The sequence below is a fragment of the Eschrichtius robustus genome, chromosome 7 (assembly GCF_028021215.1).
Source record: "Eschrichtius robustus isolate mEscRob2 chromosome 7, mEscRob2.pri, whole genome shotgun sequence".
NCBI lineage: Eukaryota > Metazoa > Chordata > Mammalia > Artiodactyla > Eschrichtiidae > Eschrichtius > Eschrichtius robustus.
Genome location: NC_090830.1, coordinates 132,152,239 through 132,167,799, shown reverse-complemented (window position 1 = coordinate 132,167,799; position 15,561 = coordinate 132,152,239). Strand labels below are relative to the sequence as shown.

General features: G+C 54.4%; 1 protein-coding gene across 1 annotated transcript in view; it reads left to right on the top strand.

Annotated features, from left to right (window-relative positions):
* FAM53B (family with sequence similarity 53 member B) overlaps nt 1–15,561 on the top strand; it is a 114,734-nt gene that overhangs the window by 50,389 nt on the left and 48,784 nt on the right. The window contains exon 4 of the mRNA XM_068548726.1: nt 8,567–9,345. Within this exon, the coding sequence (XP_068404827.1) occupies nt 8,567–9,345 (779 nt within the window). The remainder of the gene's footprint in view (nt 1–8,566; nt 9,346–15,561) is intronic.

Genomic DNA, 15,561 nt, shown 5'->3' with positions numbered 1-15,561 from the left:
CCAGCATTCAGAGGCTGAGCATTTTAGGTTTCCGAGAACAAACACACACATGACTGAAACAAAGTGAACAACAGTGATAACACAGCCAGAATTTCTGGTCTCTGCGGCTTTTTCCGTCCCTCAGACATGGCCATGCTGCATCTCATCACTGGACCAGGGTCTCCTATAAGAAACTGATTATTAACCAAAATAGGCTAGTATATCCATAACCAAAAGTGCACATGCATGATTTTTTTTTGGCTGTGTTAGGTCTTCGTTGCTGCGCGTGGGCTTTCTCTAGTTGCGGAGAGCGGGGGCTACTCTTTGTTGCGGTGCGCGGGCTTCTCATGGCGGTGGCTTCTCTTGTTGTGGAGCACGGGCTCTAGGCTTGCGGGCTTCCGTAGCTGTGGCTCACGCGGGCTCTAGAGCGCAGGCTCAGTAGTCGTGGCGCACGGGCTTAGTTGCTCCACGGCATGTGGGATCTTCCCGGACCAGGGCTTGAACCCGTGTCCCCTGCATTGGCAGGCGGATTCTTAACCACTGCGCCACCAGGGAAGCCCCTATGCCTGATTTTTAAAAACTTACTTTTAGTGACTATTTTTATTTATTGTGGTCATAGGTGTGATCTTCCCATCTCTAAAATAGTGTAAGGTTTGTCCATACAGAGTGCTTTCAGTTTTTCCTTGCACCATTTATTGGTTTCAGACAGTGTTTCTGGAATAATGTACAGAATGGAAGTAGGTGCAAAGTGTAGTTAGCACATGATGGCTGTTTACAGTGACAAGGGAGCCTCCCAGGCTGCCTTCTCACCCGTGCTGGTCTGACATGGGCTGGAGAGGGGCCCCAGAGTTGCCAGAGGACAGGGGCTGGCAGCTGCCGGACTGGCCTTGGGCACCCCCAGTGTGGTGCATCGCCAGGTGGCCTTCCACGTGCAGAAATGGTCGTTAGGAGGCAGCCTGACCCAACTGCAAGAGCACGGCCTTGGGATCGCAGGCCGCTGTTTGCTAGCTGTGTGTCCGTAGGTGAGACGTGATGCTGTCTTGAAGTTCAGTTTCCCCACCAGTCACACGGGGAGTGCTGTGATACCCCACAAGATGAGTACTGTGCTTGGGATATGTGCTCACGCTTTTTCCCAACTTCAGCAAGGATCCCAATGGGGTGTTAGTTAATTAACAGTTAATGTGGATTTATTGACAGTTTCCTGAAAAGCTCTCCCAGCTGTCAGTTTTCTGGTCTGTATGATGGCACCCAGCTTTGCTGCACACATTGGTTTAGAGATGAATCGCAGGCAGCTGCCCATTTCCCATGCTCTGTGCATACCCACAGCCCGGGTGGGAATCTGACGGAGATGGATGAAACCAGCCTTTCTGTCTCTTCAGAGTTTTTGTTGCCACTAGCTTTTCCCAGCGCATTTCTGGAGGTCGGGGATGGAGCAGGAGGTCCATTCAGAGCTGAAAGGGGCCGTCACAGGACCCTAGTCCACACTTCCTCCTACAGATTGGGAGGCTGAGGCCCACGCTCCCAATGGCCAGTCTGGAGGGTTTTATTTACACCTCTGTACTGTCTGGGGATCCCACTGGGCCTCTTTTTGTGAGAGCAAAGACTTCCCAGAAGCAGTGGCAGCTGCCATGCGCCACCCCAACCTGGCTGGTGACGGCAGGGCCCCAGTAACCACTCCGAACCCACCAGCCTCTCGGGCATCTCCCAGCGCCCCTTGAGCCAGCCTTCCACTTGGTGGGACCAGTGGAGCGTTAGTTGTCTCCAGCCATCCTTGTCCCTTGTCCTCAGGCCTTGGCTGAGGAGCTTGGCATCCTGCGTTGTTGTCCCTGAGCCCAAAACGCCGCTGACATTTTATGATTTATTGCAGGTGAGGGGGCACAACCAGAGGCTGAAGCTTGGGTGGGCAGAGCCCAGGAACCTTTTCTTTCTGACACAGCTCTGAATTGAGTCTCCATTCTGGTGATACAGGGAAAGAGGCACTCCCGTGGGCCAGGGCCTCTAAAAGTTCATTTAAAAGTAGTTGACGCCATTGAGGGATAGCTCATGTCGTTGCCCTGTATGTTTTTCCACCTGTGTTCTTTTCATAAGACCGGTTTAATAAAGCTGGTTTCAGAGAGACACCTCAATTCTCTTGAGTTTCCCCTTGAAAGGGTTGGTGAGCTTCTACCCCCAAATCAAGCATAGAGTCCTTGCAGCCCTGAGGCCAAGTTAGCACAGCCCAACCCACAGGGCAGGGCAGGGCAGGGCAGGAGACTGATGTCAGCACAATAGGCAGGTGTGAAATCCAGGAATGAGTCAGCCGGCCTTGATCTGACTGAGGCCTGCTGCCCCAGCCTGGGCGGCAAGAACCTTCTGTACCTCGGGTCTGTGCTTCAGGTGTTTAACCTTTTCTAGAAACCACATTCTGCTGTGGTTATGTCACCATAAGGCAGCCTCTAAACACAGGATAAAGATATCCAAGGCTGTAAATATCCTCTGTCTTCTGAACGTAAGAAGGCTTGCAGTCCACTCAGAACCTGGGCCCCTGGGAATCTCCCTTCAAGTTTAAGGGCAGAAATGGAAACAAGAACATTTGAGGTCAGATGCTATTTGTGTTCCTCTGGGTGTTTTCTTTCTCTGAGCTCTGGATCTGCGCACCCAGCAGCCTTCTGCCCTCCTTCGTCAGGGGGTGGCTTCAGGACCAAAGCCTGTGATGCGGCTGGGGGGTCTGAGCTCCTGCCCCCACGTGTGTGCCCGTCGGCTTCTGTGCCTCGGGGAGTGTCAGGCTCGGTCGTGGCGCCTCGGCTTGGACAGGCACCGTGGAGGCCACCTAGTCAGGCCATCTGCGAGAGAGCTAGATGCTTACGTGGCTCGTGTGTTTTGCGTAGTTTGCCCCACATCCGTGGGAAGAGTGCCGTGTGCGCTGGTGCCGCTCCTGTGTGTGACCTCAGCCTTGTGAAGGCAGGCTCGGCAGGGCAGTGGAGGAGCTTTAGCTGCTCCTGAGGGTTGAAGTCAGGGGGGCTTGCCGAGAGCCTGAGTGGCCCTGTGTCCCGGGGCTGTGCCCCGTCTGCTGGAGGCGTGGTGCTGGGAACCTCCCTGAGAAGCTCTAGGCCACGGTGTGTCTCGGCGGGAGGGGGGCTCACGCTATCCCCTTCACGTGAATGGTGGGCCTCTCGGGCCTTTCCCACCGGCCCTCCATCCAGAACATGCCCTGCAGCTCGGGGTCCCCACCCCCTCCTGTGAGAAGGGACCTTGAGGAACTTGAAGGGCGGAGTCCTCCTTCTCCGTAATTCTACTTTCTGTTGTTGGCCCCAAACAAAACAAACACCAGAACGCCAGTGTTCAATGACGTTCTAAGTCCAGATTTTTAGAGACTGGGATGGTCAACCCTGCAGAAGCTTCCTGGTGTGTCTGGGTGGTCTGACTGGACTGCCGCAGAGGTGTTTGAGAACCCAGGCCCCTGTGTAGCCTGCAGTCCAGAGCAGCGGTTCTCAACAACTTCGTGTTAAAATAACCTGGGGAGTTTATTAAAATGCAGGCTTCTACCCCTAGAGATTCTGTGTATCAGAATCTGGGCCTGGGAATCTGCATTTTAACAACCCAGGGGATGCCCCTGCAGGTGGTCCTGAAACCACACTTTGAGACATCCTCGTGCAGAGCGTCCAGGTTCCCGTTCCAACCAGACCCCACAGAGATGGGTCCCTGGTTGCAGAAGGGCCGAGGCTCAGCCGTCCGAGCCTTCTGCAGTGTGGTCACAGTCACGGCTGCCGTCTCGAGAGCCTGTTCCGTCCTCGCAGGCCCTGTGCGAGGCAACTGTTTAGTTCTCAGAACAGCTCTGCAGGGTGGTCATCACCAGTCCCCTCGTTTTATAGATGAAGAAACGGAGGCTCTGAGAGATTAAGTCACTTGCAGAGCTGAGGCTCGAACCCAAGTCCACACCCTTCCCACCACACCAAGTGAGCCCTGCTCAGTGGAATCCCCACGTCCATGGCCATTGTCACTTCTGGAAGAGTTATAGTTGTTTGTGCAGAAGTGGTATTGAATGGAGGGGCGGGGGTGTCCGGTATCCTCTCCTTGGAGCCGAACCGAGGCCTTTTGTACACCGTGACGTTGGGCCTAACGCTCAGGGCGGTTTGCCATGAAAAATTAGCTTCTATTCCTGTTTCTTTTGTCTGGTGACCTGACCCAACAAATCGCCTTCTGTTCCCTGAGCGAAGGGGGAAAACACAAGGGCTAAACATAGCCTCGATTGTTTTTACTTTTCTTATATTGTACTTCGTGAAGCGATAAAGATAGAAACAATTAAAATATTATCTGCTCCGCAGACAGAACAAGTGGCCACCTGGCTGGTGTTGACACACAGTAGCAGTGCTCAGTATCGGGCAGTGCTTCGTGTTTTCAAAGTATCTTAGCTATTGCGGTGCCAGCCAGTGTCCTGGCTAGTTCATACACAACCATCCCTGGCTGTGGTGGGGTGGGGAGTTCAAGGCACAGCCCAGGTTGGACCTGCCTGGCCAAGGAACGGTTACCTGTGCCAGGGACAGAGGATAAGCGAGACCAAGTGAACACCCATGGTCTGCTCTGTAGTTTTTATCTGCACTTCGTCATACCCTCCTTCTTCCACCCACCACTGGCTGAGGTCTGCTGTGTGCCAAGCTGTGTGCTGGGCACGGGAGGGTCATGCTGGGACTCTGCTCCAGAACTTCTAGCTCAATAGATGACATAGACACGTGAACAGATCATTAAAGTTCAGTTAACATGAGCCATGTGATTGAAAGTCTAGGCAAAGAGCTGCAGGTGCCCAAGGGCTTGTATGGGAGGGTGTATCTGCAGAGGAGGTGATGTTTGAGTTGGCTCTGAAATGGGAAGTAAGAGACTGGTGCAGGTCTCTGCAAAGGTGTGAAGGCATGGAAGAGCTCACGTGGGAGGGGAAGCTGCAGGTCCACGACGGCGGTCGCGCTGTACCCGCATTTAACCGGTGGATTGAATTGAGAACTGACTCTTTTACTCCTCCCTACAACAAAGACATCTATGTATTAAGGTCAATAGAGGCTTACTCTTCAAAACAGAGACAGGTAGTTCCTGTAGGCAGGTAGGAGCACGCGAGAGTTAGCCATCCAACCCCAGTTCCCACTGGGGATTTGATAGTTAAACCGCAAAACAAGTCGAATGCACACCGCTCTGCACAGAGATGCCACCTGTGCTCCTTCCTGCAATCGATTTATTAAACTTTAGTTTTATGTACTCTTCAGGGCTTTGTACACAAAACCAGGAGGAGTGGGCTTTATGGGCTGTTTCAGGGGTTTTCAAGGATGATCTTGGCTCTCCCTGACTCTTGTCTGACTTCTGCTGTCACAGGAAGTCCGGCGTGCCTGGAGCACAGGGCCTACTGGGGAGACCACGAGTAGACGGGGCCCACGACATGTGCGGGCCTCAGAAAGTTCTCTGGGGGCAGAAAGGAAATGGGACTGGAGTAGGGAGGCCCGAGCTAGGAAGCACCAAGATTACAAGGTAGCCACTGGAGAGACAGGATGTTCATGCTTAACTGGCTTCCACTTGCCCTTTGTCTCACTATCTCCCTAGAGATGGGGAAAATTCCAGGGCAGTGAAAGAAAAATGGAACAGAAAGTGGTATCTTCTGAGGATAGGACCAATCGCTTTTAATTTCCCAGGTTTCCCAAGGCCTGGGACAGAGACCGTCTCTAGTGGGCTCTAGGCTCCTTAAGTTGGGGCCACTGTGGTGCCATCTTGGGGTCCTCACTGCCCTCGGCTGGGTCCTTGGTTCCTTCCTCATCGACCACATTTGTGGCCCATGTGGCACCTCAATGCCTTGTCCCAGAAGGGGAGTCGGTGGCGAGCATTGTTTGATGGGAACTTCCTAAAAGACCAAAGCAGCAAACCCAGAGGAGGATGGGGTCATAGGCCCTGGTCCTCCACATATTTGTCCTTATAGAAAACGTAGAAGCTCCAGGGAAACAAAAATGAGAAAAATCAACTAGCTCTCTGCCAATCAACCATGAACATTTTCGTTTATTTCCTTTTTATCTTCCCATATAACATATGTATTTCACTAAATAGGAATCACGCTGTCTATACAGTTTTGTATCCTGTTTCTTTATGCTTAGTATTGCATCATTAGCATTTCTCCACATCGTTAATATTCTTTGAAACTGCTTTTTTCATGCTCCATGGTATTCCTTGGTACTTTATTTAACCAGCCCCCTACTGTAGGACGTTTTAGTTGTGTTTACCATTTTGCCATCACTCATATCATTTTGAAGAACATCATCATACATAAATCTCCACTTGTTTCTGAGGATAACTTTTCTTCTTCTAAATCAGAGATTGTCTTGACTCAGTCAAGGTTAGTTTGTATTTTTAAACATTTTGCTCTAGTATTAGTTTACTGAACTTACAACTGCTGACAGATGTCAAATTGAAACTCTTTTAAAAGAATGGTGAGGGACTTCCCTGGCGGTCCAGTGCGTAAGATTCTGCGCTTCCACTGCAGGGGGCGCGGGTTCGATCCCTGCTTGGGGAACTAAGATCCCACGTGCTGCACGGTGTGGCCAAAAAAAAAAGAATGGTGAATATTTGAGGAGTGGTAGGTAGTGAGGACCTATTTTGAACAACATAAATGCTATTTGCAAAAAGATAATTTTTAGTAATGATTTGTCAGTTTTTAGTAATGATTTGTCAGTTTTTAGTAATGATTAAGTTACAGGAACACGTATCGAGACTTGCCGTGTGTCAGGGCCCGGGCAGATTTCAGGGATGAGTTGAACTGGATGTTTAGCGTCAGTCCTGCTTTGTTCCCAGCTGGCCTAACTTGGCAGATCTCTCTCCTGCCTCTCCAGCTTCTAAGGCCCTCCTGTGGGAACAGCCTCTGGACGATTCCCGCCATGTCCCCTGTCCAGGGTCCCAGCGCCTCAGGCTCTGCGTCTCATGGGTGCACAGGGTGCCCTGGAGGAGGCAGCATCACGTTTAGCCCTGATCTGGCTTTTCCTTTGGCTCGTGAAGCTCCTTTTGGGCCTCACTGGTCATTCCCTTTGAACCTGTCCAGTAGTTGCTGCTTGTGGCACTCAGCATGGAGTGAGTTCCTTAGGTGTGTCTCTCGGGGCCCTTTGAGAAATGGCCACTGGTAGAGAAGATGGTCCTACAGTCCTTGCTGCCTGGAGCAAGGACGTCACAATTTTCTGAGTGATGGCTCATCTTGAACGACTAGTAAACTCCTTGAGGGCAGGGCCAAGGTCAGACTGCCTTGTGGTTCCCTCAGTGCTGCAGTGTAGCGAAAAGAGCAGAGGGCTTTGGGTTGGGTCAGCCTGGGTCTGCATCTCGTCACTTGTTAGGTATGTGGCTTGGGGCCACTTACTCAACCCCCCCAAGCCTGGGTCTCCCCATCTGGGCAGCAGTGGTAGCCGTGCAGGGCACTGTGCGGGGTTACACCACCCACGGTGGATGTGCAGTAACTGATTGCAGTGCTGAGAATCAGTGTGTGTGAAATAGCTACTGACTGTTGTTTCAGATTTTACTTCTCTCCTTCTACTGACTGACTCAGCCATACTTTTCTCCATATTCACATTTGCACAGTTTATAAATATGTGTAGATTAGAAAAACAGAGAAACGTGGTAGCATGTTGACCCCTGGCAGCACAGCGTATTTCTTAACTTTGCTTTTGTATTGTGAACTTGAATACAAGAACTGTGTCAAGTTTGTTCTCCTAAAATTCTCAGCACAGTGCCTGATTCCATAGTAGAAAACTAACAAGCAGTTCTTGAATATTTCTCTAAAGTAAGGGTTCAAGTGCAAAAGTCCGCATTTCCTAGCAGGGTTAGCTTGTTTATCCATGCATTCAAGGAGAGACTCGAATGTGTAAGTTGAAATTGTACCCTTACGTCTCTGCAGCCCAAGACTGACTTCTATAGACTTTAGCCACTTTGTCCTCGATTTCAGCCAGAGAGCAAGTGAACACAAGGGAAGTCCTCAGTGATTGGCAGCTAATGTTGTTGGTTGTGGAACATTTTGGTGGCGGGGATGTAAATCCATGAAATGTCCAGTTTCCATTGTCAGCAAGTATTTTAAGGATGGAATTCAGATGCACTAACCTGGCAGCGCCTCCAGCCCCTCTGAAGTTCTGACAGACTCATCTTTGGCTGTGGTCTTCCCGCCAGGGCGTCGAGTCCCAGCCCCAGAGCAGCAGAGCCCTAAGACGGGACGTGACAGACACGTTGCCCCCACTCTGCTGCCGGCCAGGGCAGGGGTGAGGCAAGTCAGTTTCCCTTCTAGAAAATGAGGAGCCTTTGGGGTGAACAGTAGTGCTTTGGACTTTCCTGGGAGGCAGTACGGTATGTTGGAGAGGAAACCATCTCAGGCGTCCTGGGGGCTGCCTGGATCCTAGACCTTGCTCTGCTTCTAGCTCAGCACCGTGGGACTCCTGTCCCCTCTCTGAGCCTCAGTTTCTCACCTGTAAAGCGAGGTTGGACTGCATGGCTTTTAAGGGCCTTTCTGGCTCTAACATCCTGTTTAAGACGGGTTCTTGGTGAGGAGGTAGAGGGCTGGCACGAAGGCCTTCTCAAATTCTGTTTCTCTTTGTTGTTTGTGAACCAGAAAATGACAGATGGCGAGACCTGGACAGGAAGTGCCCTCTTCAGATCGACCAGCCGAGCGCCAGCATCTGGGAGTGCCTGCCCGACAAGTGTCAGGACAGCGCTCTGTGGCACCGGGAGGCCGCGACTGCCTGCGCGGTCACCAACCTGATCAAAGACCTCAGCCTCAGTGACCACAACGGGAACCCCTCAGCGCCCCCCAGCAAGCGCCAGTGCCGGTCGCTGTCCTTCTCTGACGAGATGTCCAGCTGCCGAACGTCGTGGAGGCCCCTGGGGTCCAAAGTCTGGACTCCTGTTGAGAAGAGGCGCTGTTACAGCGGGGGCAGCGTCCAGCGCTACTCCAACGGCTTCAGCACCATGCAGAGGAGCTCCAGCTTCAGCCTCCCGTCCCGCGCCAACGTGCTCTCCTCGCCCTACGACCAGGCGGGACTTCACCCCCGATTTGGCGGTCAGCCCTGCCAGGGGGCGCCGGGCTCGGCCACCTGCAGACAGGCAGGCGACATCTGGGGCCCCGACCCGAGCCCCGTGGGCGGGGCCCGACTGGACATGCAGCGGTCCCTCTCCTGCTCGCACGAGCAGTTCTCCTTTGCGGAGTACTGTCCCCCCTCAGCCAGCAGCACCCCTGCCTCGACGCCGGAGCTGGCCAGACGCTCCAGTGGGCTCTCCCGCAGCCGCTCCCAGCCGTGTGTCCTTAACGACAAGAAGGTCGGCGTCAAGCGGCGTCGTCCCGAGGAGGCGCAGGAGCAGAGGCCCTCCCTGGACCTGGCCAAGATGGCACAGGTAAGAGCCCCAGAAGGCGCTGCAGAAGCAACCAGGTGCTTACCGGAGCCGCCACGGCTCCTGGCCCATCCCGGGCAACTGCAGGGTGCCAGTGTCGGAAATGCCCAGGAAGTGGGTTTATTTCCTCGTTTTTAAAATTCTATACAGTGAAAGATGAAATCAAGCCCCCCTTTTTTTTTGTTTTTTTTAAAACATCTATTTCTTTCCATTTAGAATCAGAAATGCTCTTTCCCTCTGCACACGTGCTAGCGGTACAGGAGCAGACAGATGATGAGAGGCAGGGTGTCGGGCAGTCCAGCATCACCAGACACCGGTGGTCCCCCTCCTGGCACTTTCTGGAGCTTCTCCCAGGAGCCCATCCCTGCAGCCGCCGTAGGAACTGCTGGCACAGGCCGGGATTCAGTGTCACTTGGATCATGCTGATCCTGAGATCAGGGCTGTGGGTGATAGTTTTAAAGAACAAGAAATGGGGGGAGGCACTTATTCTTTTGATTAAACTGCCAACAGTGTGAGACCATCAAGAAATTGTGGTCACTCTGCTCTGTGCCACCTGTGTAATCATCCTTGCTGTTCACTGTAGGCGAGGCCTCTGGCCACACACCCCTGTCACTTGTGCTTTATCCTCCGAGTCTCAGAGCCCTGCCTCGTGCTAACACTGATCTTGGGTATGGGTTTGAATGAGATGAACTTGGAGTTAATACACCATTATCAGGACAGTCTCCAAGCCTGAGCGCTGCCTGCGTTTGGTTCTCACTGCGGGGTCCCAAGGATCAGAGCGTGACAGTGAGGCCCAGGGAGCAGGGCTGGTCCTTGTGGCCACCTGCCCACTCGAGGACAGATGGGTGTGGGGGGTAGAACGTGGCGCTCTAGGTTCTGTGTTCAGGGGTTCCTCAGGTGCTCAGAGCCACGGTTTGAGCATTATCTTTTCTAGTCTTGTTATGTGAGCACCTGTCACGGCTGGGCTTGAGGGAGTGGGGACTAGCTTGGCGGTGAGAGGTTGGCCTCGCTCGTGAGCCTATGGCCACGTCTGTGCAGGCAGGCTTGTCGTGTCCACCCCTTCCCAGGCGGGCATCACTGCCTTCCTTCAGTGGCCAGTGCTGCTTTTTCAGCCGGGCCTCCTTTCATTTCAGAATGAAAATACAGCTTCTGTTTATGGCGTTTCCTTCTCCTCTAGTTCTCCCTCCAAGCCTAGAGGTCCCCCCAAAAGAAGAGGTGCAGGTATCTCTGGTCTAGACCACCCACCTGACCCCTGAGTCCAGCCTTTCTGGCCACCTTTGTCCAAGAGCCCAGGCCCTGCCCTCATGGTCAGTTTCCCTTCCTCCCAGCGCCTCTCCAGGGGTGTCCAAGCTAGACAACGATCGAACACATTCATTCAAGTTGGACAGGCAGGTGGAATTTTCCTTCCTGGAGAAATGTAAATAGGTAAAAAGGCTGGAAAGGTAACAGATTTGGGTGACTGCTGAAGGAAACCCAGAGCCCTGAGTTGTGGGTACGATAAATGGCTTCAGTTAAATTTTTAATGCTGAGCTTATTTTATTAGCTAATAAGCTAGATAGGTCATAAAAACAACGTACAGGTGTAATTGTATTTTACTAGCCACAGGTTGGAATAACACCACTGGCATCACTGGAGACATTTCCCGTCCTCACTTGGGTAGAAACCATTTAAAGATATTTTGCCCGGTGGGACTGTGCCCAGATGTATGGACTGCTTCCCTGGCTCCAGGCCGCCCTCCAAGGTCCTCAGGAGTCTGCCCTCATTCTGCCTGTCTTTCCCCAGCCAAGGCCTGGAGAGGGCAGGGTCCCGGGAAAGCAGAGAAGGGGCCCCTGGGAAGCGTGTGGGCCAAGGGGCTGCGGCCAGAGCCCTGGGGATAGATGGGCCCTGAGCCGCCCCCCATCAAGCCTCTAGACCCAGCCAGCCCTCTTCCCCTGGGGCGCCGCCTGCTTCGGCTCCCCCAACCGGGTGATTCATGGCCTCAGGAGGTGGGCCTTCCTCCTCCGGGAGCCTTGAAAGCCAGGCCCAGGGCCACCTCTATGCATTTGAAGAGCCCTGGATGCAGCCTGGAGCATGTGGGGCCCTGCAGCCGGCACCCTGTGAGTGGTGGTGTTGCTGGGGGAAGGAGGCGGGGACCTGCTCGCAGCCAGACAGCGGTTGGTGCAGGACTTGCTGCCCCCAGACCCTGGCCTCCGCGTGCTCTTACCCGCATCTGTCGCTGCCGGGAAGCGAGCGGGTCTGCACGACGGTAGGAAGGCTGGCTTGTGCCGAGGGTCAGCGCTGCTCTCTGTGTCCTGCTACCCTTTCCTGCAGCCGGATCGCAGACTCTCTCTCGTGGGTCTTTTGATCTTGCTTTATACGTTCGCCTCCCTGGCGGGAGGGGTTCCGCGTGAGCATCATTGTCAAGGAGCCCCCGTGTGCGTGGGCTCTGGGCCCAGGTGCATGAGAGACTCGGGCTGAAGGTACAGAGTGAGCGCATTGCGGTCAGACCTTTGGGACAACGGGCAGCTCTGATAAACTCTGGCCACCAGAGGCGCTGACCGGGGCTGGGACCTCCCTGGGACCTCCCTGGGGTCTGTGTGAGCACCAGCGACGCCCAGAGCAAGGATGGTAGCCAGAGCCTCTCCAGGCTGCCACAGAAAAGGGACCAGGGAGGGACCCCAGGAGAGTCAGGAGGGCAGGAGAGGCCAAACGCCCTGAGGTCCTCGTGCACACAGGGAGGCCCTGGGATGGGCACCGTTCTGAGGTACGGGCTCTGAGCTAGAAGCCGAGGCCTTGAGAGGTAGATGTGACCTTGGGCTGTGTCCCTCCCAGCCCCTCCTGAGGAAACAGACCCTTCTGGATCACGGTGTTCACCTTTAGGTCCTCGTTTGGGGGGGCGGGGCATTGACAAATCAGAAGGCCTCAGAGATGGGGCAGGAGGCTGGCAGCCCTGGGCAAATTGCTTAACATCTCTGTGCAGCAGATAATACCGGCACTGCCACCACCACCAACACAGGACTGTTGGGAGGAATAGGGGAAGTCACGTATGTGCGCATGTGTGCGTGTGTGTGTGTATGCTGTGTAAATGTGTCAGTGTGTCTGTGTGCACATGTATGTATGTGTGTAGCTATGGATGTCTGTGTATAAATGTGTGTATCTGTGATATCTTTTGATACATGTGTGTGTCTTCATCTACACACACATCACCTGCACATTGGCCCAGGGAGCGCTGACAGATACTGACTGTTGTCGTCGTGATGGCAGGGCTTGGGAGGGAAGGCGTGGGCTTGTTCTGGGCATCTACAGAGGCAGAACTGGGCTTAGAGGGTGACGTTCTGAAGACGCCCCTTTTCTTTATCCGACATCTCCTTCCTTCTGATTTTACCCTCCCTCTTCTGTCCTTGCCACTTATTTCTTCTTGCTGGTTCCTCTTCTTGCCTCATCCTTCTCTTTTGAAAATGGGAAGGAGGCCTGCCCTGCAACCCTGCTCGGCCTGCGGTAAACTCCATGTTTTAGAGCTGGGGGTTGTGAAATGGGGAGAGAATCAGAATCGCCACCTGCCAGAGGAGGCTGGCATGTGTGAGCGTTCTTGTCTCATGTCTGTCACCCGTGGTACCAGGATGGGAGGGACCCCAGGAGCCCACCCAATGCCCCTGCGGGCGCCCTGCCCTCCCAGCCGGGTCTCCGGGCACAGCTCCCAGCTGGCAGCAGCCGTGGCTCTTGTCCCTCGCAGCAGTGGGGGAGGGGGCTGGTGAGAATTGCGTTCAGATTGTCTTTGCTTCTTACAGCCTGAGTGCCGGGCTCTCAGGCAGGGAGCTGGGTCCTGAGTGAGGGCGTGCGACTGTAGGGAGGGGGCCCCCGCGGGGAGGGATGGCGCAAGGACCTGGCCACGAAAGGCCCTCCCTCCCTCCCTGTAACCGTGACTGCAGCCCCTCGTTCCACAGAGCCGGATGCTCGAAGGTGGCCCAGGGGTCAGTCTTGCCTCGTGCGCGCCAGGGCTGGTCCTGCTGACCTCCGCGCGCAGCTTTCCTCACGCGGTCTGTCGAGCCGCCTTCTGCCTGGTGGTTTATGTGGAGCTGCAGCCGCCTCTTTGCAAAAGGACAGTGTGTGCCATTGAGGGCAGGGCCCGGCCTGAGCATGTGAGCTGTTTATTAGTGGGACTTTCGCTGACATTATTTATTACTGCTTTTTTGAGACCTGGTTTGACCACCAAGCGTTGGTTGACTCCCAGTGAGACCTGGGCTGTGCGTGGCCATTTAGACATGGATCGCATGTGTGTGAGCGAAGATTTCGGCAAAAGCGACAATCAAGGATTACCCGCTGAACGCCATGCCCTGGGTGTCACAGGCCCTGCTGTATTTTTAACTCCAAGCTGGTCAGCTTGAAAGAGCAACAAATTGTATTTCTCAACAGTGCTTCCAACAGAAGGGAGACGTTTGTGAGGAGGGGTCAGGATGCTGGAACAGAGGTTTGATTGATTGCAGCTGCCCACACACTGAGCCCCCGAAGCTCCCAGAGCAGGCCTCAGAACAGGCAGCAACTGTTGTGTTAGCAGATGTTGGAGGGGCCGGTGAAAGCTGGCCGGGGGCAGTGTTGGGTAGGAAAGAAGCGTGAGGTAGAAACTACGCTGAGAGCCACGGTCCTGCGGACGAGTCCAGGAGAGCAGGTTGGCCAGGGCTGCGTGGGCTCTGAAGGGTGAGGGGTTGGTGGGGGAGGTCAGCGGAAGGCTCATCGCAGACGCTCCTCAGTGACTCGTGCCTCTTTGCTGGCAGGGTCGCCCCTGGGTGAGGCTCCCCCGGTCAGCCTCCTGCTCTGGCCTGTGTGCTGTGGGGGGGGGGGGTCTGCCTTTAACGAGCGGTGGCCCTCACACCACTGGCTGCGCTCCGGCAGCCCTGGCAGCTGCAGGCCAGCTGTGCTTTCTCTTGGCAGAGTCCTGGGCTCAGGCCTGGCCTGCCTGAGCCTTTATGGCCTTCTGCCCCCTCTGCCAGTGGCCGGCCACCTCACTGGCTCCAGTTTCCTGCCCCTTTGCACCCTTAGCATCCTTCCTGCTGGTGCGGGGAACTGTGCTGGCAGCAAGCAGAGGAGTTCAGAGGTGGGTCGCCCTTCACAACACAGAATGCAGATGGGTGTTAAGATCTTTGAGGAATAGTCATGGAAAGCCCTGGGATTCCAACTGGGATGATATAAATGCTAAATAAAAGTAAAGGCAAAACCACTGTGGGCACATGGGAATAGTTGCTTCCCGTGAGGAAACAGGATGGGCTTGAACAAAGGAAGAGAGCCTTTAAGACCCAGGCCATCAGAGCAGTGGATGCCAAGGGTGGCAGCTCCTTCCATGCTCTTGACAGAGGTTGCTGGTCAGTTGCGGTGGTCCTTCTGGTTGAACTCAGAGGAAGTCTAGAATCTTCCCCTCCGTGATCTTGGCAGCCACTGCTAAGTGATCTGCTCTTGTTCACCCCTCACTCGAGAGTCCGGGAGAGTTGGTGACTTGCGCAAAGCCACGCGGCTCCTGAGGAGGCTGGGAAGACCGGGTTCAGTGCTCCTCCTGTGCCGTGATCTGCCCCCAGGTGCCCCTTCCAGGTAGCTGACACTCGCGGGACACAGAGGGCGGCGTAGAGGAGAAAGTGTGAGCTCTGGTGTCAGGTGGGGCTCAGTTCCCCACTCTGCTACTTTTTTGAGCTGTGTGCCCTTGGGCAGGTCACCCTCTGTAAGCCTCCATTTTCTTGTCTGTAAAATGGGAATGACAGTTCCTGTTTCTCATGGGTGTGGGCAGGACTCGCGTGGTGTGCGTCCAGCCAGGGACGATGCTTTCCCGTCAGAGCCGCACCCTGCGGCCTGTCTCGTGGGCTCCGGCGGTCAGCTGGGCTTGCTGCTTCTGGTACAGGGTGTCATGATCCTGCAGCCGTGGAGCAGGGCAGGGCCCAGGCGGGAGAAGAGTTTCAGCTCTCTCTCGTCCTTCCTTTCTCTCAGAAACACCACAGAACCCCTGATGGGGGTTCTCATATTTGAGGAAATCCCTATTCAGACCCCTGGATCCTTCCTTGTGTCCCAGGCACAGCCACCAAGGTTGCATAAGCCATCTGCTTAAGGTCACTCGGATCAGGGCCGAGTGTTGACACAATAGCTTTGATCTCCTGGGGAAAAGAAAAATAGAAGGAGTTCAACTGGGGACATGCCAGGGAGGCAGCTTTTAACGCCACTCGGTGATTTTCCATGCTTTAATTGAGAGCCTCTCTGAGC